The following is a 27,954-nucleotide window of genomic DNA, read 5'->3' as shown; positions in this document are numbered from 1 at the left end:
CTTTAGTCTCTGTTAAACCTCTAGGGAACACCTGGACTCTGCACACTAGATCTAATTTTGATGAAGTACATACAAAGCCAGCTTCCTACAGTGTTCATCTATAAATTCTACATTTATCATAAAATTATCTCGCTGAACATTAATTTAATGGAGTTGCTGGATGTCTTGAAAGTCTTGTGCCTCTTGCACCTACCCTCCCTGTCCACCCAACGCCCCCTCCCGACCTTGGAGACGCCTTGGACAGCTTGATCTATACTACTACTAGGATTCAAGTGCTGAAGGGTTAGTACTTGGCCCAGTTGCTCAGGACTCATAAGGCAGGCCCTGGGACATAAGGAGTAATAAGCCTCAAACTACACATTTGGGCCCAGTAGCGCCTCCTCCCCCGTAGCCCTCTAAAAGGGATTCTGAAAGTAATTTTAAGATCATCATCAATTAGTTTTGAAGATGAAGAACTCAATCCTTAGAGTAAGCATAACCGTTTTTGAGACAGAAAAGGGTATTTTACCTATTTCATTCTGGGGAGTTCAAACTTTAGTACAATCTTCAAGACTAGAGTCGGAAAATTATTTTACTTCTGTTACTTCTCTGTCCTTACATGAGTCACTACCATGAGACAAAACAGGAAATTTAGGTTGGAGGCTACCAAAAATCTTTCCTGAATACTGGAACATCTCCAATATTTTCAACTTCTTTATGCAATAGGATTCTTCTGACACCGAACTGTACCTTCTGTCTCATCACAGTAAATAACCCCCTAAAGACCCACCCCTTTAACTCCAATATCAAAACACATGCAGACATTTAAAACCAGTAGTGCACAAGAAAAACCTGAAGAAAAAGGGTGGTCACGTAGTGAGGTACTCTTGATATGAAACAGACATCATGATTAGTTAGACTCCAAAGCTGGCTGACAGCCAAAAAGGTGGAAAATGTACAGCATGCCAAACTAGAATAGATTCAGGTTTGATGGCCTGTGGGATGAGTAGAATTCCAAGCAAACATCTAATTTGCTGGACTGTAGACGAACACAGTGAGGTTGGGTAACTACACAACATATGCAACATACTGCTCTGCATGATCAACAGGAATACCAACAAAACAGTGGGGAATAATAGGAGCAACTGCATCAATGAGATCCAGTGCTAAAGACATCGGATTTACCCAATTGTGTGTTGTCACATATCAAAAGACATTCATTCTAAAGATTCATTAAGAGGAAATCATTTTACACGTTCAGCGAAGTGTAGCATTTTGCACCCAATTAAATTCCATACAACTATTCTGCTGTTTTATCTGCCCAAGTTTTGGAAACAAACCAGCCTTAAAAATGTTACTACATAAATTTGTCATCACCACCTTAAACTATTGCATTAGATTTAGTGTATGACAGTAAAAACATTTGACTTCAGATTAGTTACTAAACTATACTTCTGATTACATAGCAATCAGAAAGTCAGTCAATCCAAAGTAGGAAATTTTCCCTCAAACCTACAAGTAGGAGAACTGCTTAGAAACGTGGTGAACATTTAGTAGCAGGTGAGAGAACAGCCAAACATGTCACTGTCTGCAAAAACCTAACATTTTAACACCAAGAAACATGGAAGGAAATTACTTACCCTTCTTTGTGTTTAAAGTGCTTGAATGCCAAGTTTAGAACTTCATGTACAATAGGATCTGGCACTGGGTGAACAGGAATCTAGAATAAAGGTATGAGGATTCATCAGCTAAGTGCAGCACAGTACAAATACACTCCAGCTACTCAAAAACAATATTCAAACAGGACACATTATTTAAGTGCTAGTCAGTCCTAGTTAATTTAATCAATGGGCAGTGACACAAACATTGTTTTGGAAAGAAACCTGGCAGTCTACAAGAGAGATTCCACAGTTTTGACGTTTCAACAACCAAGATTTGCCCATCTCAGTAGCTTGGCTTGAACAAAGCAATCCTTAGAGAAAAGAAATAATTGACAACAATGTTCACATCAAATTTAAGAAAAAGAAGAAAATTAAGATAAAGTGGCGATAATGGGAACCAGACAAGAAGTAATGTTGGAAATATTTCTGGGCAGAATAAAACCCCTCAACCAATTGGATTATTAATAGGTTAACGTGAGAGAAAATGTAAAAATCACAAAAAGGGAGTCATTGTGAAGCAATAATTTGTCACTCATTCCTTTGTAAGGAATCAACATAAATGTTCACACACATTCATCACAAAACAGACTTACCAATATGGTCCCAAATAGGTAAGAAGCACAATAACCATATTTACTCTAATCTCCTCACAAGGTTGTTCTTAGGGGCTGATAGAGTAGAAAGTAAATTAGTTACTTACCTGTAACTGCAGGTCTCCAGTATTGGTATCTTTCATAGATTCACATGCTTGAATCATCCCCGTCGTCGAGGTGGGAGCCTCACGGTAAGTTTAAATACATAAAGCAGTAAGTCAGTAAGTTTAAAACCAGTAGGCCTTATAGGCTGTTTTACAGTCTATCCACCTTGTTTTGTGAAAAGACCCAAACTTCAGTGTCAACCAATCAAGATTCAGCCCCTCCCAAACACTCCCAACAGAGGCTGAATTCCCTCAGATTTTCTAGTAGAAGTGTGAAGTTTATTATTTGTATGATAGGGGAGCCTCTGAGGGGAGGAGGATGGGTCACATGTGAATCTATGAAAAATACCAATACTGGAGAACTGCAGATACAGATAAGTAAATAATTTTCTTCTCCAGTATTGGATCTACCATAGATTCACTTGCTTAAATCAGAATAACGAGCAGTAATGTTTGAGAATTAGCGAATTAATTTGACTGTCATTTTATCGTAATTCTCTAAGTGATCTCAATCACGTTAGTGTATATATATATATATATATATATATATATATATATATATATATATATATGGAAAATGTCACTTACCCAGTGTACATCTGTTCGTGGCATGAGACGCTGCAGATTCACATGCTTTGCACATCCCGCCATCTAGTGTTGGGCTCTGAGTGTTACAAGTTGTTTTTCTTCGAAGAAGTCTTTTCGAGTCACGAGATCGAGGGACTCCTCCCCTTTCCGCTCCATTGCGCATGGGCGTCGACTCCATCTTAGATGGTTTTCCCCGCAGAGGGTCAGGTAGGAGTTGTGTATTATAGTAATAGTGCCCGTGCAATGGAGTAAATATGTATGTACATAATGTAGTTTAAAGTGATATATTTATAAATTTACAAATGTTCATGATCAACTTCGAAACGGCTACAGGCTCCCGGGGAGGCGGGTGGGCGCATGTGAATCTGCAGCGTCTCATGCCACGAACAGATGTACACTGGGTAAATGACATTTTCCGTTCGATGGCATGTGTAGCTGCAGATACACATGCTTTGCATAGACTAGTAAGCAGTTATCTCCCCAAAAGCGGTAGTTCAGCCTGTAGGAGTTGTTTGAAACAAAGTTCGTAGTACTGCTTGTCCTACTGTGGCTTGTTGTGCTGTTAACACATCCACGCAATAGTGCTTGGTAAACGTATGAGGCGTAGACCATGTGGCTGCCTTACATATCTCAGTCATTGGAATGTTACCTAGAAAGGCCATAGTAGCACCCTTCTTTCTAGTGGAGTGTGCCTTTGGTGTATTAGGCAGTTGTCTCTTTGCTTTGAGATAACAGGTTTGAAAGCATTTAACTATCCATCTAGCAATGCCTTGTTTGGAAATTGGATTTCCTGAATGAGGTTTTTGGAAAGCAACAAATAATTGTTTTCTTTTCCGAATTTGTTTGGTTCTGTCAATGTAGTACATAAACGCTCCTTTGATGTCTAATGTATGTAGTGCTCTCTCAGCTACAGAATCTGGTTGTGGGAAGAACACTGGTAGTTCTACTGTTTGATTCAAGTGGAACGGTGATATGACTTTTGGTAACAATTTTGGATTTGTCCGTAGAACTACTTTATTGTTGTGTATTTGAATAAATGGTTCTTGTATGGTAAATGCTTGTATATCACTTTCTCTTCTTAGAGATGTGATGGCAATTAGAAATGCAACTTTCCATGTTAAATATTGCATTTCACATGAGTGCATGGGCTCAAAAGGTGGCCCCATGAGTCGTGTTAAGACAATGTTGAGGTTCCATAAAGGAACTGGTGGTGTTCTTGGCGGTATAATTCTTTTTAGGCCTTCCATAAAGGCTTTTATGACTGGTATCCTAAATAGTGAAGTTGAGTGGGTAATTTGCAGCTAAGCTGAAATTGCGGTAAGATGTATCTTAATGGATGAAAAAGCTAGTTTTGACTTTTGCAAATGTAGCAAGTAGCTTACGATGTCTTTAGCAGATGCGTGTAAGGGTTGAATTTGATTATTATGGCAATAATAAACAAACCTTTTCCACTTATTTGCATAGCAATGTCTAGTGGTTGGTTTTCTAGCTTGTTTTAGGACTTTCATACATTCCTGTGTAAGGTCTAAGTGTCCGAACTCTAAGACTTCAGGAGCCAAATTGCTAGATTCAGCGATGCTGGATTGGGGGGTCTGATCTGTTGATTGTGTTGAGTTAACAGATCTGTTTTGTTTGGTAGTTTGATATGAGGCACTACTGAGAGGTCTAGTAGTGTTGTGTACCAAGGTTGTCTTGCCCATGTTGCCGCTATTAGTATGAGTTTGAGTTTGTTTTGACTCAACTGGTTTACTAGATATGGAAGGAGTGGGAGAGGGGGAAAAGCGTATTCAAATATCCCTGACCAACTCATCCATAACGCATTGCCCAGAGACTGATCTTGTGGGTACCTGGATGCGAAGTTTTGGCATTTTGCGTTTTCTTTTGTTGCAAACAGGTCTATTTGTGGTGATCCCCAATTTTGGAAGTAAGTGTGTAGTACTTGGGGGTGAATCTCCCATTCGTGGATCTGTTGGTGATCCCGAGAGAGATTGTCTGCTAACTGATTCTGAATCCCTGGAATGAACTGTGCTATTAGGCGAATGTGGTTGTGTATCGCCCAATGCCATATTTTCTGTGACAGGAGACACAACTGTGTTGAGTGTGTTCCTGCCTGTTTGTTTAGGTAATACATCGTTGTCATGTTGTCTGTTTTGACAAGAATGTGTTTGTGGCTTATTATTGTCTGAAATGCTTTTAACGCTAGAAATACTGCCAATAGTTCTAAGTGATTTATGTGAAACTGTTTTTGCAGAGAGTCCCATTGTCCCTGAATGCTGTGTTGATTGAGGTGTGCTCCCCACCCTATCATGGAGGCATCTGTAGTTACTTCGTATTGAGGCACTGGGTCTTGAAAAGGCCGCCCTTGGTTTTAATTTATATTGTTCCACCATTGAAGCGAGGTGTATGTTTGGCGGTCTATCAACACTAGATCTAGAAGTTGACCCTGTGCCTGTGACCATTGTGATGCTAGGCACTGTTGTAAGGGCCGCATGTGCAATCTTGCGTTTGGGACAATGGCTATGCAGGAGGACATCATGCCTAGGAGTCTCATTATTATTTTGACTTGTATTCTTTGGTTTGGATACATGACCTGTATTACATTGTGAAATGCTTGTACTCTTTGTGGACTTGGAGTGGCAATCGCTCTTGCTGTGTTGAGTGTTGCCCCTAAGTATTGCTGTGTCTGACACGGCTGAAGGGTGACTTTGTGTAGTTGATTGAGAAACCTAGTTTGTGTAGGGTTTCTATGACGTACTTTGTGTGTTGAGAACACCGTTCTAGTGTGTTGGTTTTGATTAACCAATCGTCTAGGTACGGGAACACATGTATTTGCTGCCTTCTGATATGCGCAGCTACTACTGCCAGGCATTTTGTAAAAACTCTTGGCGCAGTTGTTATTCCGAATGGCAACACCTTGAATTGGTAATGTACCCCTTGGAATACAAATGTTAGGTACTTTCTGTGTGAAGGATGTATTGGTATATGGAAATATGCATCCTTTAGGTCTAGTGTTGTCATGTAGTCTTGCTGTTTGAGCAGTGGGATTACGTCTTGTAATGTCACCATGTGAAAGTGGTCTGATTTGATTATAGGTATTTAATGTTCTGAGATCTAATATAGGTCTCAGTGTTTTGTCCTTTTTGGGTATGAGAAAGTACAGAGAGTAAACTCCTGTTCCTTTCTGTTGAATTGGTACTAATTCTATTGCTCCTTTTAGTAGCAATGCCTGGACCTCTAGTCCTAGAAGATCTATATGTTGTTACGACATATTGTGTGTTTTCGGTGGAACGTTTGGAGGGAATCTGAGAAATTCTATGCAATAACCATGCTGGATAATTGCCAGTACCAAAGTGTCTGTTGTTATCTCCTCCCAATGTTTGTAAAAATAGCTTAGCCTCCCCCCCCACAGGTGTTATGTGTTGGGGATTTGTGACTTGGAAGTCACTGCTTGAATCCTGACGTACGCAACCATGCGTGTCTTGCAGCTGTATCTGCTGCATCCATTGCTGACTGTATCTGATTATCTGAGATACTTTGTCCTTCCTCCACCACTTGTTGTGCCCTTTTCTGGAACTCTTTGGGTAAGTGTTCTATGAAATGTTGCATTTCGTCCCAATGAGCCCTATCATATCTTACCAGAAGTGCTTGTGAATTGGCAATGCGCCATTGGTTTGTTGCTTGTGCTGCAACCCTTTTCCCTGCAGCGTCGAATTTGCGACTCTCCTTGTCTGGAGGTGGTGCGTCTCCCGAGGTGTGAGAGTTTGCTCTCTTGCGAGCTGCCCCTACTACCACAGAGCCTGGTGTTAATTGCTGCGTGATATACACAGGGTCTGTAGGCGGTGGCTTGTACTTTTTCTCCACCCTTGGAGTTATGGCCCTGCCCTTCACAGGCTCCTGAAACACCTGTTTGGAGTGTTTTAGCATCCCAGGTAGCATAGGTAACCTTTGATATTGGCTATGAGTGGAGGATAGTGTATTAAACAAAAAGTCATCCTCAATCGGTTCTGCATGCAAGGTGACATTATGAAAAGCCACTGCTCTTGAGACCACCTGCGTGTAGGATGTACTGTCCTCAGGTGGCGACGGTCTCACTGGGTAACTGTCTGGGCTGTTATCCGATACTGGCGCATCATAAAGGTCCCATGCGTCGGGATCATCCTGACTCATTGCAGTATGAGTTGGGGATTGCATCAGTGGTGGAGTGACTACCGGTGATGTGTGCATTGATGGTGGTGGAGATGGTGTCAGTTGTTTGTCTTGCCACCTTTGCCTGTGGCTGCTTGTACTTTTCTTGAAAGGCAAGTCTTCTTTTCATTTTAATTGGGGGAAGAGTGCTTATCTTCCCTGTGTCCTTTTGAATGTGGAGCCTCCTTTGAGTGTAGTCTGTCTCCATTGATTCTAGTTCTTGTCCGAACTTATGTCCTTGCATTTGGGAGTACAATCCCAGTTCCCCTGTGTAGGAACCTGATTTCGGTTCCGAGGCTGGATGTTTCGGAATGGAAACCTTTTCGGTAGCCTTTTTCGGCTCCAACAACACTTTCTTTATTTTCGGCGTCGTGGGCTCTCGGTGCCGACCCATTTCGGTGCCGCTGTCTCGGTGCCGAACTTGCTCGGAGCCGCTGTCTCGGGCTCGAGATTGCTGTGTGCCGGTATCTCGACCGGAGTCGGATGACATCGACACAGGCGTGCCCTTTTTCGGTGCCGATGAACGGTCACCTATTTTTCGGGTTAAGCCATGGCCTGTTGGCGGTGGCGTCCCCTGGGCTTTTGTGGTCTTCTCGTGAGCTTTATGTTTCTACGTCTTACTCACGGTTTTAGCCGTTTCTTCGGGATCGAGCTCGTCCGATTCCGACTCCTGGATGGAGAAGGTTTCTTCTTCCTCCTCCAAATGCCTTTGTCCTGTCGGCGCCGACGCCATTTGCAGTCTTCTCGCTCTTCGGTCTCTTAATGTCTTCCTCGACCAAAACGCTCGACAGGCTTCACAAGTATCTTCTCTGTGTTCTGGAGACAAACACAGAGTTACAGACCAGGTGCTGATCTGTATACGGATACTTGTTGTGACATTTTGGGCAGAAGCGGAATGGGGTCCGTTCCATCAGCCTTGAAGAGACACGTGGCCGGACCGACCAGGCCCCGACGGGGGATCGAAAAAAAAACCGAAGGGCCACCGGAGCTCTTCAAAAGTCTGTGTCGATCTGTAGTAACTAACCCGATTCCGAACGCAAACAATACCGTCGATTTTTCCGAGATTCTAACTAACTTTCCGAACCGAAACACGGAGCGAAAAGGAACACGTCCGAACCCAATGGCAGAAAAAAAACAATCTAAGATGGAGTCGACGCCCATGCGCAATGGAGCCGAAAGGGGAGGAGTCCCTCGATCTCGTGACTCGAAAAGACTTCTTAGAAGAAAAACAACTTGTAACACTCCGAGCCCAACACTAGATGGCGGGATGTGAAAAGCATGTGTATCTGCAGCTACACATGCCATCGAACATATTATATATATATATAAACAATAGAAAAAACCTGTATGGCAGAAAATTATGATACAATATGTGTTGTTGTTTTGAGGTCTACAACCTGTTAACACAATATAAAAAAGCGTTGATCCTACGACTAATGTGAAGCAAAATCTTAGAGTAAACCACACTGTGATATAAAATTATATATTAACAAGACTGAGAAACAATATCGAACATACCTTGAGTGTGGTGGTGGGATGTGTAAGAGGCTCACCTTAACGAAATAAATGCTTCAGTACTGCCTGTCCCACTGCTGTATCAATGTTACTCGTTTCTTCGAGACAATAGTGCTTTGTAAACGTATGCTGGCTGGACCATGTGGCCGCTCTGCAGATGCTATGTAGTGGCACCCCAGCAAAGAGTGCAGCTGAAGTGGCTACCGATCTTGTAGAATGGGCTCTCACCCTGCTGTGGAGCGGTTTACCAGCTTTAACATGACAGATTTGAATTGCCAGGCCAATCCATCTGGCTATAGTCCGTTTGGACACCGCATGTCCCTTTCTCGTTCCGCCAAATGCAACAAATAATTGGTCAGACTGACGGATGACTCGCCTTTTCTGTAACTTTAGACACCTTTTTATATCCAGGGAATAGAATGTCGTCTCGGCTACCGTTTGTGGGTTTGGAAAAAAGGTTTTCAAGATGACTGGTTCATTCAAGTGAAACGTTAAGGGAACTTTCGGGATGAACTTAGGATCACACCGGAATTTGTAAATTGGAGGAAAGGCTCTTTGACAGTGAAAGCCTGAATGTCGCTGACTCTTTTGGCTGAAGTAAGAGCAAGTAGTAACGCTGTTTTCCATGGGATGAATTTTAGATCAGCTCAAAGGGAGCTTTCATGAGCTGCATTAATACAACATTCAGGGACCATAACAGCGGAGGTTTTCGAACTGGTGGGAAAACACGAAAAAGGCCCTTCATGAATTGTTTGACAATTCTTGTGGAGCATAATGAGACCATGTGTGGTGATCTACGGTACCTCGAGATTGCTGCCAGATGCACTCGAGTGTAGGAATATGAAAGTCCTGACTTTGCCAAGAGCAAGAGATATGTAATTATCTGCTCTGGAGGAGCGGAAAAGGGATGTATACCTTCTGCTGCACACCATATACAAAAACGTTTCCATTTAAGTCTATAGGTTTTGTTGGTAGTGTCAGCTCTAGCATTTGCTAAGATGTCTCTACACTTCCGAGGAAATGTTCAGATTCAGATACTCATTGTATTCAGGAGCCAAGCCGACAAGTGAAGAGATGACGGATCTGGATGCCTGACTTGTCTCTGGTACATCGTCAAGAGAGTCGGACTCTGTCTGAGTTGCACAGGAGGCTGTTCGGAGAGCATTAGGAGCTCCGTGTACCATACCTGTCTGGGCCACCTGGGAGCTATTAATAGGAGGCAACACCCCTCCGTCTTTATTTTGTTGATGACTCTCGGAATGAGCGGGATCGAAGGAAAAGCGTAGGCATAGACCCCGGACCATCTCATCGAAAACACATTCCCCCACGAACCTTTCTGGGGAAGCCAACTTGCGTAATACTGGCATTTCTTGTTCTCGAGTGTGGCAAATAGGTCGAGGTTTGGTTTGCCCCATAAGAGAAAGTCGATTGAGAAGTTTCTGGTCTAGCTCCCACTCGTGATAAGGTATTACTGTCCTGCTCAGGGTGTCTGCCAGAACGTTGGTTTGACCTGGCACATGCTCCGCTTTGAGTGAAATATTGTGCTTGATGGCCCATGTCCAGATTTCTTGAGCTAGCTGCGAGAGTTGTAGGGATCTCGTGTCTCCTTGCTTGTTTAGATTAAACATGCTGGTTGTGTTGTCCGTCCTGATTAAGACACTTGAATTTTGTAGTTTTGGCAAGAAAGCTTTTAGAGCTAAGTGTATCGCTTTGAGTTCTAGGTAATTGATGTGGAGTTGAACCTCTTTTGCATTCCAGGATCCTCTGATTTGCAGGTCCTGGCAGTGTGCACCCCATCCTTCGAGAGAGGCATCCTTTGTTACTATGTAACTGGGTGTTTGATGAAGGAATGTAAGTCCGTTTGACAAATTGGTTAGTGTCGCCCACCACCTCATGGTGTTCTGCATTAGAGGTGTTATGCAAATTTTGTCTTCAAACGTACTTTTCATCTGGGTCCACTGTATGTCCAATTGCTCTTGCAGGGGTCGCATATGGAGCCTGCAATCTGGGACTAGCGGAATGCATGATGAGATCATCCCTAGCAATGATTTGTAGATGCGGACTAAAACAAACTTTTTTGTAGAGAGTCTGCGTGCTAAGGAGGTTAGTTTTTGTTTCCTCTCGTGAGATGGGTACGCCTTGCTGTGGACCATGTCTAGTATTGCTCCTAAGAAGTTTAATACTTGTCTGGGGTGAAGTTGAGACTTTTGGTAGTTGACAACAAACCCCAGGCTGTTTAACAATTGAAGGCAATGCGAAATATGACGTATTACCTGCGGCTTTGAGGGTGCCTTTATGAGTTACTTGTCCAAGTAAGGAAAAACCTGGATACCCGACTGGCGGAGATGCGCTGCTACCGGAGCCAACATTTTTGTGAAGATTCTGGGGGCCGATTTGTGACCGAATGGGAGAACTCGAAATTGGAGGTGCATACCACCCACTCTGAACCTGAGGAATTTGCGGTGGTTGCGGTGTATGGGAATATGAAAGTAAGCATCCTGGAGGTCTAGGGATGCCATCAGATCTCCAGCATTTAAAAGACGCAGGACATCTTGAAGTGTTACCATCCTGAACGACTGTTTCTTTAGAAACTTGTTTAGTGCTCTTAAGTCCAGGATGGGGCGCCAGTCCCCGGAGGGTTTCTTTACGAGAAATTAGCGGGAATAGAATCCTCTGTTCTTCTGAGAAAAAGGGACTGGCTGTATCACTCCTTTGCCCAGCATCACTTTTACTTCCTTGAGGAGTTGGTTCATCCTCGGGGCGGTGGGCCAGATGGAGGAACAGTTGGTGGTGTTTGCGTGAATTCCAGAGTATGACCTCTGGCCACTATATCGAGCACCCATCTGTATGATGTTATAGCCACCCATTGAAGGAAATAGGAAGTGATGCGACCTCCAACCCTCGATATTGGTGGGGGGGAGAATGCTGGAATGACTAGCGGGTCATTGTTTTCTGCCCTATCTCTTCCTCGGGCAGCTCCTCTTCCTCTAGTTGGATGTTTATAAGCTGCGGCCGGTGGTAACCTGTAATGCTGCTGTTGCTGATGGTACTGGTGTCGTGATCCTGTGGAGGAAGACTGATACTGGGATCTGTACTGTTGGTATCCCCCTCGAAAGGAGTAACCTCCTCTTCCCCTTGCTCCACGAAAATGTTGCTTTTTATATTGAAGGGTACCTAGAGATTTTGCCGTATCCATTTTGATGGCTTGTAACATGTCGTCGACATGCTTCCCAAACAAACTCTCACCATCAAAAGGCATGTCGAGAACGCGACTCTGGACCTCCGGTCGAAATGATGTAGCCTTTAGCCATCCTTGCCTGCGCAAGACTGCTGCGCCAGCCAATTGCCTGAACCCAGTTAAAGAAATGTCTATTGCGCTGTCTATAATCTCTGCGGCAACCCGTTCTCCCTCCTGAAACACCTTTTTTGCTTCCACCTTGACATCCTCTGGCAGGAGATCCAAGAAAGCAGACATGTCTGCCCACATTTGGTGATCATATCTTCCCAGGATGGCGAGGGAGTTAGCTGCCTTAACTGTGACCGCTGCTACAGAGGAGAATTTTTTTACCAATGTTGTCTAATTTCCTCCCCTCCTTGTCTGGGGGAGATGCTATAGGCGTGGAGCGGTTTCTGGAACGTCACTGCGCTGCCTGTAATATTACTGAATCAGGTTTTGGCTGTGACCCTAAACAGGCCGGAGAATCATCCGGGGCCTTGTACTTCTTCTCTAGCCTTGGCATTTGTGAAGGCACTGTGGCATGATTCTTCATTGCCTTCAAGCCTTCCTGCCATAAGAAATCTACTATCGGTATCGCTCTTACCGATTTCTTTGATGGTTCTTTGAAGTCGTAAAGGAAGCACTCTGTTTCATGAGAGACAATTGAAAGGCCAAAACGCTTTGCCGCTCTCTCTATCAGATTATGAAAACCTCCTAGGTCTTCTGGAGGCGAATCCACTGGACCTGCTGGAGGTGGAGATGGTGTGGGGACAAGAATCATCCCATTCACTAGTCACAGAATCTCTCAGCTCACCCTCTTCTCTATCGTCGTCTGATGAGGGATGAGCTTCTTGCGTTTGGCTAGTTAATGATATGCTAGCCTGTGGTGTTTCCGGAAGACTGGTAGTCTGGGTTTGACGAGGTATCTTGTACCTTTCAGGTCTAGGTGGCGTGGTCTGCGTTGATGGTGGAAACCTTCTATAGTAGTCACTGAGCATATATTGTAGGTCTGCCACTAGTGTGCTAGGCATGGAGAGGGGCGATTGTTGCTCTGCCTGTGGGTAGGATGTTGAAGCATAAATGGGCTGGTAATGCTTTTCGTCTTCGTCATCAAAATTCTGGCACTTGACATGGAGTTGAGACGGGCTACTCGCTGCCCCAAACATTCCATCGTTTTGGGAGTATGCGTCATCATCATCCTCATCTAAGAGATGTTGTGGGGGGTATGGCAATACCTTGCTTGGGGAGGTATGCATTGGCAGAATATCGGAAGCTTTGTCCCCCATGGTGATAAGTGAAAGAGGTAAGAATCTGGTTGAGTCGTCCTGAGGATAAGGCAGAATAGTTGACAATTGGTGCGGTGGAGTACCCAGGAGGGTCGATGGTCTATACATTGCCAGTGCTGTGGACGATATGCTCGTCGACGGTTCCCTCGTCGACGGGCCCTTCATGGACAGGCCATTCATGGACGGATCCTTTGTCGGCGGTTCCTTCGTCGACGTATCCTCTGTCGGCCTCTTAGTCGCCAACGGTGCCGTCGTCGGCGGTGTCTTCTTAAACCTCATTGAGAGGTGCTTCATAGACTGGAGTGCCCTGGTCGATTGGTGGATCCAGGAAGCCTCCGCCGTCGACTATGTGTTTGCCGACGAAGCCTTTTTAAATATTTTTGCTGTAATCATCATCGGTGAGACCGCCATTGTGAACGTCGATGGCACTGTTGTAGATGTCATCGTCGACACCGTCGTCGACGGGGTGGTCGTCGATGGGTGCTTTTTCCCTGAAGAGACTTTTTCCGGCTCTTTCTGGGGTGACAGAGACAGGGATGCCTTTTTTGAGGTACTTTTCCTATGTAAAGGCGTAGTAGGCTCTGAATGAACATTTTTTGGCAAATTTTTGTGTGTCTCTGAATGGGAAACATCCTTTTTTGTCTCAGTAGAGACTTGTTTTATCTTTTTGGCCATCTTCCTTGGTGGCTCATCAGACACTCTCCCTCTCTCACCTGCTCTTTTCTGAGGGTGAGAAGCATGAGATGACGCTTCACTTTCGTCTGAGGAAGGATGCTCCATGGCCTTCTGTTTCTGCAGCCATAAGAGAAGTCTACCCTCACGGTCCTTGAGGGTTTTTTGACTAAAGGTGCGACAGATCTTGCAGTCTCTCACCTTGTGGTCTGGATGGAGGCAGTAGATGCATTTCTTGTGGGGGTCATCAACATGTAGTCTCTTCTTCCCACAACTGTCACAGTCTATGAACAGATCCTTTTTTGTCTTTTCAGACATGATAAAGCTGGAAAGCTAGGTTCCTGAGAGGAACAATTTTCAGTCAGAAATAAAGTAAACTGAGCAGAGCTTAGGGAGACACCCTTCACACGACGTGCAGTAGAAAATATGAGGGAATTCAGCCTCTGTTGGGAGTGTTTGGGAGGGGCTGAATCCGGATTGGTTGACACTGAAGTTTGGGTCTTTTCACAAAACAAGGTGGATAGACTGTAAAATAGCCTATAAGGCCTACTGAGGCCTACTGGTTTTAAACTTACTGACTTACTGCTTTATGTATTTAAACTTACCGTGAGGCTCCCACCTCGACGACAGGGATGATTCAAGCATGTGAATCTATGAAAGATCCAATACTGGAGAAATAAGGTAATTACTTTTAATGATGCTGATAGCCTACTGTGGCATTGTATACTTTGAGCTGCATCCTTAAAGGAAACTTCTAGGGCCTATTCCAGTGACTTCAGCCACCTCAAATGAATTCATTGGGTGGGATTTCGTCCACTAAAATGAAGTCCACAAACGTCCTTCTCAACACACTATTTTAACTCTCTCCAAATGTGCCTCAGGAAATAACAAAACTAGCGGTTAAAAATTTTCCCAAGCCTAGACAAGCATAAGATTGAACATCTCGATCGCTCGCACACTGAAAGGCAAAACTGACCTTAACTTAATGGAAAACTCAAGGTAGATGGCTTCATCACCTTATCTGCAATTATATCATTAAATTTCACTCTGGGCATGACTTCTTAATTCCATACTTCTAAACAAGTTTGAACAATCAGCATTTGCTTACGAAAAAGCAACTTATGCAATGCCTTAATCAGCTAAAAACAGGAGTTTGCACCCTAGAAAGTCTGCATACTCCCCCCTTGGATCACCGAAGATTGTGCATTCTATGGTGAGATTAACAGGAGGTGAGACACATTTAAAACATTTTGCCAATAAAAAGAGCTTCACTGGTTGTCCAGTAGCAGCGTATAAATTCACTCAACTGCACAAATCACAATACATGAACAATTTACTGATATTAGATGGCAACTAATCCATAAGAAGTAAGAATGCACAAGAAATTGAGACTCCGAAGTTCAAAATACCAAGCCCTAAACAATTGTATGCAGCTAAAATATGGATTTCTCCATCAGATTGATGAAAACTAGGGGGTGGGCATAACTTGCGCAATTCTGTAGAATTACGTGGAATTACCTAAGAATTTTGCGCGATCTACCACATCCACACTGCTGATCGTACTCAAAACAAAAACAGACAAGTTTCTGACTAAATCCTTAAAATCTGAGGTCAATGTGAGGATCAAAAAGCAAATGGCAGTATTAGGCTACACGAGTGGCAAACCTCAGATAACTTAACATTTCCCATGCTATTTTATTTATTTATTTATTTAATGTTGTGCACGCATTTCTGGCTCTGCTCGCAACCAAAAGAGGAAAGACCACCAACCTCTACTCAGATGGTTGTTTCTTACTGCTGTGCAGACTAGGATATGTGCATTAGGAGACCAAAATCAGGGGGAAAACAAATATTCAGCAAGGGAAAACGGTGCCACTTATTATGCATGCAGATTAATTCTAGCATGAAAGAATGCAGAATGGCCTTCAGTCACCATATACCGGTCTACATTTTCAGCATAATACTTATCACCTAATATTGCGGGACCTTTCACTAGACAAACTCTGAAGCCTTATACAGTATCCACAGGCATGGTCTTGCACTGGCTCTGCTCCTACCTTTCTGACACCAGTTTGTTCACACAGGTAACTTCAGTCCTAAAGATCACTATAAGCTGTTGTTAAGTCCCCCATGGTTTCTATACTGTCTCCTATTAACTATAACCTCTACATGGAGCCTGTTGAGCTTCTACTAACAATTAACACTTTTTCCTAGAAGTCAAAAGGTTGGGAACCACAGTTCTACACACCTCAGCACACCGCCTCCATTTGAAGAAATATGATCTAAGCATTCCTATCCTGGTGCAATTCCATTGGCTCCCCTTGCCAGGCCACATCTCCAATAACGGGTACAACATTTACAAGTCATCACAACCAACACGCCTGCTTATCTGGCTGACAAGCTCACCATCTCTGGTGGCTGTTGGCACCCTCAGCCAGTAAACAATCAGACTGGATACAAACAAGTGTAAAAAAAAAAAAAAAAAAGAAAATGCAAAAAAAAAAAATAAAGGAAAAAGAAATAAAGATAGGAAAGAAAACACAAGTCAGCAGGTCTTTCTATCTATGCACTGTCAGAACCTACAGAGATCAGCTGCGGAGTATCACAGGGTTTCTCCCTCAGCCTCACACTCTTGAACATCTACATGGCCCTGCTCGCACCCATAGTCCGGAACCATGGGCTGAACATCATCGCCGATGATACAGAGCGGATCATCTCACTGACTGAAAACCCCACTACTGCCAAGAAGAATTTCCACAACGGGATGGAAGCCGGCACCACCTGGATGAAAGGCACTGCCTCAAGCTCAACTCTGACAAGACTGGGATCATCCTGGGACCAGCCACATCGGCCTGGGACGATTCCTGGTGGCCCACCCACCCTCGCCACCCCCTCCCCTACCCCAAGCCAGGCACGCAACCTCGGCTTCAACCTTGACTCATCACTCACAATGACCTGCAGGGTCAACTCAGTCGCATCCTTCTGCTTTCACACACTCCAACTTCTCCGAAAGATCTACAAATGGATCTAAAAGGACTGCCGCAAAACTAACTCATTCCCACGTTACCAGCAGACTCTACTATGGCAATGCCCTCTACGCCAGCACCACCCAGAAGAACCTGAAGAAACCACAGCACATCCAAAACACCTCAGCCAGACTCATCCTGGGTATTTCCCGCCACAAACACACCTCCAATCACATAAGACCTCCACTAGCTTCCTATCGAGAAAATAATTTACTTCAAAATCCTAGTCCACGCATACAAGGTCCTCCAAGACCTAGGACCTGCCTACCTCAACCACTGCATCACCTGCTCCCCCACCAAATCACTCTGCTCAACAAGGGCTAGCCACCATACCCCGCATATGGAAGACCTCGGCTGGTTGAAGATCCTTCGCCTACCTCGCGGCAAAGAGCTGGAACAGCCTGCCCCTGCACCTCGGGCAGTCACCATTGCTACCTCAATTCAGGAAGAACCTTAAAACCTGGCTCTTCAACTGAAGCTGAGATAACAGTCCCCCCTTAGTGCCTTGAGACCTTAAATGATGAGTAGTTACGCACTATAAACCCTGATTTGATTTGGAAGGTACTCATATATCTGGATAACTCAAACTCTTCTCTCCAGGAAACATCTTAAGATGCTCCTCTTTAAAGAGCACTGCATCACTATGCAGGAATAATGTACTTCTGCGCCCTTAAATCAGCTATTTCTACAATGTATCACTTATTGAAAATATACAGCGCTCTGCCCCCTTGGAATGGTTTGTTCTATAGAAATGCTATTCGCATATATTTGCTAAATAGTCAAATATTACGTTAATGATTCTTCATCAGTGAACTTTAATTTCCAACTATTAGAAAGCTAATTAAATGTAGCATGTAAGACGAGTTGAAAAGTTCAGACATGAAACATTATCTCTAGAAGAAGCAACAAAAAACAAAAAGTTAAGTGTACAGAAAATAAAGAGCTTACCTGTTTTAAAACTTCTACTGATACTAAACAAAAAATAAAATCCACAGCTAAATCGCGTCTTTCAAGTAGGTAATCTCTTTCACGCTGCTGGTCATCTCTACGATAAAACAGAAAATAAACGTTCATTTGCAAAAAGCACACAGCTTTGTAAAGTCAAATAACCTTTCCCCAAATCTTGGTTTCTTTATTTAAAAGTTGAAGTTTAATAGTGCTGGGAAAGGTAATTTATTTTATAAATTCACAATCTAGATTAGCAAAATTTGCATTACAGGATTAGTTCAAAGAAAATGTCAGTAAGTGTTTGCCTTGAGAGGCACCTATTCTGGAAGGCGTCAAGGTAATCACATATTCATGCTATGCTGGAAAGAACTGGTATCAAATTATTTAATGGAAAAGAAAGGTTACTTTATTGTGATATGGATTCCTCATTGGTATTTTTAATGAATTAATGATTGGTTAATCATTGCTTTTCTTATTAGGGTAGAGGGTAAGTAGGAACACAATATGACTGCCTATCTAAAGGGATATTTCTTTTTCTGAAACAGAGCCACTTAAACTAAATTACTGAGAAAAGAAGCAATAGTCTCTAAACTTTTAGAGCCTTTTGTAAACTGCAAGAAATAATATAAAGTGGGAATAGAGCTAGCACAACCTTATACACAGTAAAAACTGCACCATACCATTAAGGTAGTCATCCCTGACGGTACATCTTTAGCACATTAGGATGAGAGTTAATCTTGAAATTGGAGTAAAGTATCTGTGTCTATCTGAATGGTGCATAAAAATGCACTCTACAGGATTATCGAGAAGGAGGACAGGTTTTCAGAATGAGAGGCCGAGATGACTCCAGATTTCTCTAAAAAACAACCTATGTGTTTAAGCATGAGGGGCAGGGGTGGATAGGCTCAATACTAGGAGATCAAAATAATCGTGGTCTGCCCTTTTCATGCTATTTAAATTGTGGATCCCATGGAGTACAGACTAACGTGCAGGGAGGCTGGATGAAGCTTTTCTCTGTAGCCTTATATTGATGTTTTTTGTTGATAGGACTGTGCTTTCATTATTTTTATGTGATTGCTATTTAATCTAGTGCAATGCATAATTCCTTTGTATTTGCTTATTCAAAAGCCAATAAAACATTGAATTAAACAAAATTTCATAACGGAAAACTAAAATTACAAAGAAGGAATCGTTTGTTACCTATAATCCAAGTTCTCCGTCACAGGAATCTCCACTTAAGTCATAAGCGCTGAAGAGTCCCGCCCACGTGCGGGAATCCTGGAGCACTTCTTTACAATATATCTACTTAAGTGTACATGTTCACCTTTCTTCAGTAATGCTTGTAGAAACACTTAGAACACGAACTATAATGGCCAATTTCTTCAGATTGCTTTAAAAAAGGGTAATAACACCTATGTATATGTAGCTTTAAAGCCAAATACTTTAGTAGAATGCTTAAATATCTTTCACAAACCCTTTTTTTTTTTTAAAGAAAGGAAAAGAGTACAGTGCAGTCCTACAGACTACCATTATATGAGTGTTAAAACAGTGCACAGAGATCACCAATATTCCATCATGCCAAGCAGGTGGCAGTTGCTTCAGTTCTTTTCTCCGGCTCAAGGTGCCAGGATCTTGGAGCACTGAGCTTGGTCTTTTTGGCTTTTTCGTTTAAAAAAATCTCTCGGATTTGTGTGACAACAGATTCACACAACCTGTTTTAACTGCATCTTTCATGTTCTTTTTTTTCCTGACAATTTGTGGTAATTAATCAAATAAAATGCGCTCTTTGGCAAGTGTCTTGCGTGTGGGAGAAAGAAAGCAAAGCCAGACCCTCATGACGTCTGCATCATCTGCCTTCATGAAAGCCATATTCCTGACAAACGCCAACACTGCAGGAAGTTCTCCAGGTGTACCCTGAGGGAAAGGGAGAAATATTGTTTTCATGGACCAGAAGAGCAATGAAGACAGCAGGCACAGTCTACAGATGGGACATTAGTAGAGCGAGGAGAGGACCAGGGCTCTTACACCTTCTTTTGAGGACTCCAGGCTTGGGAGATCCAAAAATAGAAGTACGTACAGCCCAAAAACTGTGTTCCAAATCTTTAAATGTACATATACATACGTATTTTTACCCTTTTTTAAAAGCAATCCGAAGAAATTGACCATTTTTGCATTCCTTATAGGCTGCACAATGCTCTTGTATTAGGGTTTCTTCAGGCCTTTCTGAAGAAAGGCGAACATCGACACTTAAGATATACTGTAAAGAAGTGCTGAGGGATCCCCGCATGTGCGCAGGACTATTCAGTGCATATGACTATCAATGGAGATCCTCTGAGAAACCATTTTTCCTTCACCATAGTGAGATCTTTACTGATCTTTACAAACAAAATGGACAGGAAGATCATCTCCATACTCTCTAGTAGAAAACATAATTCAAGAGTGAATAGATGGAAAGCTATTTTAGAACAGCCATGTCATTAAAACGATTTCACACAAATGCGTGTATTGACAAGCAGGGAAGCTGTTCCGCAAATGTCAGCCAGACTGTCATGTTCAGGAAAAACTACATTAGCTCCTATCGACAACCTTGGGTCATTGAGGAAGAGATCGGTCTCTTTTGGAATGAATGAAACATGCAAAATACATACAAAGTGCACTACTGAGTGCTTATCTGCCACTGGTACAGATAAGACAAATGCCAAAACACGTTTGTTAGGCATCCTCACTTTACCAGAGACATTTTCACATCAGAGTGGTAACACCTGTTTGCCAGCAGTGAAGATATCGGTAAGTGAAAAAGTTAGGATGTATGCTTTGATTTAGACACAAGTCTAATAATACTTTAGGCATGAAATACAGTAGGTTTTAGTACCACTTTACATCAAAATTTCAAACTTACTTTAATCTCCCAAGAAATTTTATCTGCACCTAATTCCACTATCAAACTTTTTCCTCCAAATAAGCTAGAACTAGGTATAGAATAGTAAATTAATATAGTGCTAAAACATAAGGAACAGAGTTTAGTTAAATTTTGGAAAATAAAGTTCAACATTTATTGCAGGTAAATCATTTTCCAAGGTCTAGGTTTTGTCTGACTGTAGTTTAGATTGTTTTGTACACATATTGTGTATTCTAGGTTTTCAAAATGGAGAAGCCATTAATTTGTTGTTGTATGTGGCTGCCTGCAGTGTGTGACGGCTGCTGGCCTCTTCCCTTGAAGGCTAGGCTCTCTCTGGTGGTATAATTGTCTTGTGACACATTTGCTAGGAAGGACACTGCAAGCAGTGCTGATGAACATGCAGAAACAAACTGATTAGAGACTCTAGCTTTGCTGGAGTCACCTTAAGTACTCTTAAGGAACAAGTGTTTATGTGAAAGCAATTCATTACTTGAACCACCATACTGGTCTAAGTTCCCTATAGTGAATAAAGAAATATTACTGGGGAAAGAGATTCCAAAGTATTCGACTCCTCACCCACATAGGTGGGATGGTTCATCATCAGAGATGCTCCTTTGTTAGCATCCTCACCAAGAGTTCTAGGAATCTTGATATGTGTTTGAGTGTAAGTGGAAAAAAGAGGATGTTAACAGCAGCTGATTCATTTTCATTAGAATAAGTCAGTCACACATTTTAGCTTAGAGCATGGTCTCTAAAACTACACTACATATAAAAAAGCTAATAGAATACCATCAAATCCAAAATTAATTGCCAAAGCGTCGTTTAAAACAATTGAAAAGAATCTGAAAATAGTGTAACCACTATTAAAAACTTTCCGATTGCACATATTACATTCAGATATTGCATCTGAATTAAAATTACCATATTGAGGACGCCATCCAAATCCATATTTTATTAAAATTGGTCTTAAATGCCCTTAGTAAAAACAAATAATTCAACAAAATATGAAGACTGTAAATATGAACAATTTGACAAAATATGGGCAGCGCTACATTTTGCATTCCAACCCTTACTTTCAGGTCTTAACTTACCAGACAACACACCTGTGTCATATGCTCAAGACATCTTGAGAAGTTTCAGAACGTTGGCCTAGGAAAGCATTCTGCCTGTTGCTTGCCATTGGCTTTGTAAATCACATTTTCTGGCTTTATTTCTTTAGGCTCCCCATCTCGAGTTTGCACCTCCCCCTGCCAAAGCTGTGTTTACAGTATTCCTTCATAAACTCTTTTTCTGTAATAAACAGGCCTGTAAATCTTGTTCTTATCTCATAACATAAGCTGGGCATTCAAAGACAGATGTCAAATGTCAAGCTGGGTCTCCAAGGGAGCCTGGTGTTTATTTTGCTTTCCACTGACTTGAAAGTGAGAGTGTTTACAAGAAAGAGAAATGCAGAGTATATTCTCAAAGGAGAATGTTTGTGCCCTTTTTTACACTTTATTTTAGACATTGCCATCTCAAAAGATATCTTGTTCTTCAGCTGCACTAAACATTTGCCTTTCATTCGTGGGGCATGAAGTTCACTATTGGCACTGTCAGGGTGGGTGGAAGCACAAATGTTTCTAAAATCATCCTTGAAAACTATTACAAAAAAAAAAAAAAAAAAAAATTCCACTGATTTAGTCCAATGCACTAGTACTATTAAGTAGAAACAGTTCTGCATTTGAATGAAATACACGTTTGGAGTTTTTGCAGAGACTTCATATTGAACACGTTTTTTGCAAAATGTCTTTACAAATGAAGGTGACCCGAAAGTTAAATGTGCGGGACAACTTTGTTAGTACTTGCTTTCTTTCATTTTGATTAACTTGCACATAAATGTCTATTTTCAACGGGGGCAGCGTGCAAATTTCAGGAAGGTTCTTGTGGACCACACTGATTTAGTTTGATGTACTAGTACTACTTTAGATGAAACAGTTCGGCATGTGAATGAAATACATTTTTGAATTTGTGCAAGGAATTTTTTATATTTAGCATGTTTTTTTGCAAAATTCTTCTTCTTTGGTGAGTTCATTTAATTTGTGAAACCACCTTTTTAGGAACAAAGTACAAAACCAAATTTCAGTCTCAGCTTCAGCCTAACATATGGTGATCTTGGGCAATTTACACTGATTATGGCCCATTCAATATCAAGCAAAGGACAAGATAATTTAATTTCACAGCAAAGAGCCAGCAACATTGCAACACGATTTAATAATGCTTGGTTTTCACTTTGATCTATAAAGCATATGCTTCATTTATAACATCTGAGGCAACTCTTTTTGGAGAGCTGTAAAAGTTTAAAGGTGCTTTTTATGAAAGGTTTTGTGTTTATGTTTAGCTACACAATAATTATGTATTCAGTCTGCCACTGTTTTCGGAACACATCACTGAATATAAAGGATTTTCTCATTTGACTTTGCAGGCACTACGGTTATGATTTGAATGGTGCAGCAGGTGCAGTGGCACAGGGGCCAAAAGCTCCAGGAAACCCACTGAACACCAATTATTGGTATATGTTTACTACTACACAAGCAGTGACATGTGGAGTTACTTTGCAGGCACTAGGGCCATGATTTGAATGGTGCCGTGGCACAGGGGCCAAAAGATCTAGGAAACTCACTGAACACTGATTAAGACTATATTTTACAACTAAACAGGCAGTCACAAGTGCAATTACCTTGCAGGGACAGGGGCTACGATTTGAATGGTGCACCAGGTGCAATGGAAAATGGGCCAAAATGTCTAGGAAGCCCACTGAACACTGATTGATATATTTTACAACCACCCACCAATTCGGAACCAGCTATTTATGATATCTCTCTGCTTTTTTTTTTTTAGCAACTGTCTCCCTTCCCAGTGCTCCCTGTGGCACACAGCATGCACCGCCGTCTCCACCACCGCAATTCCTGACCCTGTCTCTCTCCCCCTCACAGGCTTCCTCCCTCGCAGGCTACTTCTCTTCACCCAGGACACTGGCACACCTTAAAAGTGTACGTATCACCTTTTTTCACAGTATGGGCAGCTTTTATGAAAACTGCTTCAAGTTATATATGTTAGAGAAAATAAGTATTAGATTAGATATAAAGTAGCTAAATATTGGCAAGACCAGCAAACCACATAGTGGTATATGCTGAACTGACTCCTAGCCGATACAAATATAGAGAAAAGTAACAGTAGATTAAAGAATAGAGGCAGTTTTGTTAACCACCTTAGCCATCGACCCTGTTACATAGATGACTACACTTCTGCTGATACGTTTGACTGCGAGCGAACTTCTTTTTCCTTTTGTGTCTCTCCTTCACACTCATGGCACTTTGAATCGGCTTGCTTATGGCAACTGTTTTACTTTTCATTTTCAATTTATGTGGCAAGAAAAGTCCAGTTAGGAATTGACAACGCTAATAGCTCAAACTTGAGCAAACGCGAGACCCACTGTATTGCAAATACATTGTATATGCTTGTTATACATTTCCTTAATTGAGTCTGCATTTTCTTTTATTTCGATCAGGTTGTTCATTTTGCGACCTTAATAAACAAGTTCATTTTCTTGCAGGTAGTTGATAGTTTGCCTGTATTTGGTTTGGAGAAGAAAGCACTTTCTTTAGCTTTTGCTGTTTTAAGGTTTGTGTGGTGACATCTGCTTTTTATAACTACTGTGGCTTTGAAAATAGAATAGAAAAATAAGGAAAATCGTTTTTTAATCAATGTGTGTGTCTTTTTAAAATTAGCATTTTTAAATTGTGCAAAAGTTATTTCTGAGTATTTTTAATGTTTTGGGGGTTTGGGGAAGAGGAGTTTAGTTAAAATAGCCTGTGGAGTGAGTGGAAATCGTTTTTACTTGTATTAAACAGGAAGTGAGGGTCAGTAAGAGCCCTCCTTCCTGTAGGGACCGCAAGCTAGCGGTCTAGTGTAAGGGAGCCGATTCTGGGCTGGGCCTCGTTCCTGCAGGCATAAATGTGCCGGAACGAGCGACCGTGCTTAAGAAGAAAGCACTTTCTTTAGCTTTTGCTGTTTTAAGGTTTGTGTGGTGATATCTGCTTTTTATAACTATTGTGGCTTTGAAAATAGAATAGAAAAATAAGGAAAATCTTTTTTTTAAATCAGTGTCTTTTTAAAATTAGCATTTTTAAATTGTGCAAAAGTTATTTCTGAGTACTTTTAATGTTTTGGGGGTTTGGGGAAGAGGAGGTTAGTTAAAATAGCCTGTGGAGGGAGTGGAAATAGTTTTTACTTGTATTAAACAGGAAGTGAGGGTCAGTAAGAGCCCTCCTTCCTGTTGGGACCACAAGCTAGCGGTCTAGTGTTAGGGAGCCGATTCTGGGCTGGGCCTCGTTCCTGCAGGCATAAATGTGCCGGAACGAGCAACCACGCGCAGCGGGCGCAACTGCTGGCGCGCAAAAGGCAAGCCCATCTGCGCGCGGGCCGGGGCCAGAATTGCTGCCCTTTTTCATAGCTGTGCAGTATCTGGGGGAGAGGAAGATTACAGTAAACTATCGCCTAATCCCACTAATAATGTAGTATCTAAGCCTTTAAGGAAGGGTGGATCTATTTGGACCTGTGAAATCTGTAATTGGGCTATTCAAGCCCCTCTAGAGGCATCAAAGGTAAGAAACCAAGACATTAGGCCGGCAGGGTTGGGAGAGAAAAAAATGAAACAGAAGGCATTTCATAATTACAGCTTTCAGTATGCCTTAATAAATGCTAGGTCCCTTCCCAAACAAACAGGAAATCCGCGAAATGATTGATAATTGGCAGATTGATTGTCTATTTATTAATGAAACCTAGGGCAAAGTAGAATCGGACCCAAACTTTGTCGCCTCTCCACCAGGTTTTATCTTCCACAGACTTGATAGACCTCAGAAAGGGGGGGGGGGGGGGGGGGTCTGGCCATTATCTATAGGTCTACGTTGGCATGCACATGCATTAGTTCTTCGACAGAATCATGTGAGGCAATGACATTTGCAATTTCTCAAAACAGTGGGGTACTACTAGAGGAGCTGTTGATATATCGTCCACCCGGACCAACTAAAAAATGTTTTAAGTCTTGGCCTAAGTTGATAGAACCTAAGGTTCTGTCTGCAAAAGCTGTGATATTGGGCGATTTTAACATGCACTTTGATGAGACGTCAACTCCTAAGATCCGCGAATTCATTGACTTTATGGAGGCCCTGGATTGGACCTCAGTCTCGTCGGCCACCCATATTGCAGGGCATATTCTGGATGGGGTGTTTGCACGAGCTATTCAACAGGTGGAGGTAACCATGATACAGTTGAGTTGGACGGATCATCATCTGCTGAAATTTAAACTCGCCTCAAAGAATGTTGGGGCTGCTAACCTGGAAACGAACAAGGTAGCCAGGTTATGGAAACAGGTTAAAGTAGAGGAATTAGGCCCAGCTTTATAAGCTGGGTGGGATAAGACTAAAGCTATGGCCTTGCCCCTGATTGACAGCTTTCTGAAAGGAGTGGAAATGACCATGGAAGAAATGGTACCCCCTGTAATTAGAAGGCCCAATAGTCAGAAGAAACCAGGTCACCCTTGGTTTACAAAAGACCTCAAACTCCTTCAAAGAAAGTATCGACAGCAGGAAAGACGGTGGAAACTTAATCCAGTACCTGAGGAAAGGGTGGCCCTTAAGTCCACTTTAAAGGCTTATAAAGCAGCACAATTTATGGCCAAATCTAAATTTTATACTACCAAAGTAAAGGAGGCTATTAATGCCCCCAGGGAACTTTTTAAGACCATTAAGGCCCTAACTGGGCCCATGAAGCCGGCTGGTCTAGAAAACTCAGGGTTTCTGTGACAAAGTAGCTTTTCATTTTGAAAATAAGATTTTGCAAATACATAGCAACTTTGATACCCAGATCATTCCCGAAGTATTACCACCCATGATAACAGAGAGTGCTACAGCAGATGGCCAGTCATTAATGTCATATTTCCAACCCTCTTCCATGGATACTATTAAAAAGAAGATTCTTGAAATTAAATCGGGCTCCCCTTTGGATCCGTGTCCTCCTTCCATTTTTCACTTGGTTCCGGATTTAATGGCACGGATGTTGGTCCCCATTTACCAAGAGGTAGCTATGTCTGGGGAGTACCCATTTATCTGGAAAGAAACAATAGTAGTACCCTCAAGAAAAAAACCAGAGGGGGGGTCATCAGGACATGAGTAATTTGCGGCCAATAGCACGTCTCCTGTTTTTGGCAAAGATTCTAAAAATAATTTGAACTCTGAATTGATCGAGTTTTTAACAAAAGCGGATGCTCTTGATATCTCCCAATACGGGTTCAGAAAAGGGCATAGTACTGAAACTGCCCTAATCTCATCCTCTGATACTATTCGAAGGATGGTTGATGAAGGCAAGGGGGCCGTTTTGGTTCTTTTAGATTTATCTGCTGCCTTCAACACTATCTCTCCCACACTATTAATGTCCTGTTTGCATCATGTGGGTTTGAGGGACAAGGCGCTTAAACTTTTGAAGTCTTTTCTTACAAATAGATGGACCACAGTTAGCTGTGGTGATTTAAAATCTAGACCTTATCTTCTGCCATGTGGGATTCTGCAGGGATCTTCCCTCAGCCCCACATTGTTTAATGTGTATGTAGCGCCTTTGGCTAATCTAATTCGTACTTTTGGTTTAATTCCATCTTCCTATGCTGATGACTCCCAGCTTATTATTCCTATTAATCAGCCATGGGAGGAGTTTGCAGATCGGTTCAGTAATTGTATGGTGGAAGTGAGTAAATGGATGAAGACCAATTGGCTAAAAATGAATGCCACCAAAACTGAAGTTTTATGTTTTGGACCTGGAAGGAATTTATGGCACTCACGGTGGTGGCCCTCTGAATGTGGTAACTGCCCTGTGCCTACTACTGTTACTAGAAAGCTAGACATCTTGTTCGATGAACATCTGTCTTTTAAAAAACAGATTAATCATGTGGTAAACATCAGTTTATGGTCAATTAAAATGCTCTGAAAAATCTTCCCCTATCTGTTACATGAATCGAGATTATCTGCTATCCTGGCATTGGTAATGTCCAAGATAGACTACTGTAATGCACTGTTGCTTAATCTGGATAAGGGGCTGATAAAAAGACTCCAATTAGTTCAGAATTCCGCTGTCAGAGCGGTTCTTAATCTCCCATGATGTATATCAGTTAGAGAGAGTCTCAGGAAATTACATTGGTTACCAGTGGCGCAGCGTATCCAGTTTAAGTCGCTATGTCTTACTTTTAAGGCA

The 27,954-nt window shown here is 42.2% G+C and overlaps 1 protein-coding gene across 12 annotated transcripts in view; it reads right to left on the bottom strand.

Moving 5' to 3' along the window:
- The window catches only part of FRYL (FRY like transcription coactivator), a 1,894,812-nt gene that overhangs the window by 1,530,478 nt on the left and 336,380 nt on the right, over positions 1-27,954 (bottom strand). For all 12 annotated transcript variants that reach the window (XM_069201557.1, XM_069201569.1, XM_069201550.1 and 9 more), the window contains 2 exons: positions 17,775-17,871; positions 1,620-1,699 (listed from right to left, as the gene is read on the bottom strand). In XM_069201557.1, coding sequence (XP_069057658.1) covers positions 1,620-1,699; positions 17,775-17,871 — 177 coding nt within the window. The remainder of the gene's footprint in view (positions 1-1,619; positions 1,700-17,774; positions 17,872-27,954) is intronic.

This window comes from Pleurodeles waltl, chromosome 1_2 (genome assembly GCF_031143425.1).
Source record: "Pleurodeles waltl isolate 20211129_DDA chromosome 1_2, aPleWal1.hap1.20221129, whole genome shotgun sequence".
Lineage (NCBI taxonomy): Eukaryota > Metazoa > Chordata > Amphibia > Caudata > Salamandridae > Pleurodeles > Pleurodeles waltl.
This window is presented reverse-complemented; position numbering and strand designations above follow the sequence as displayed.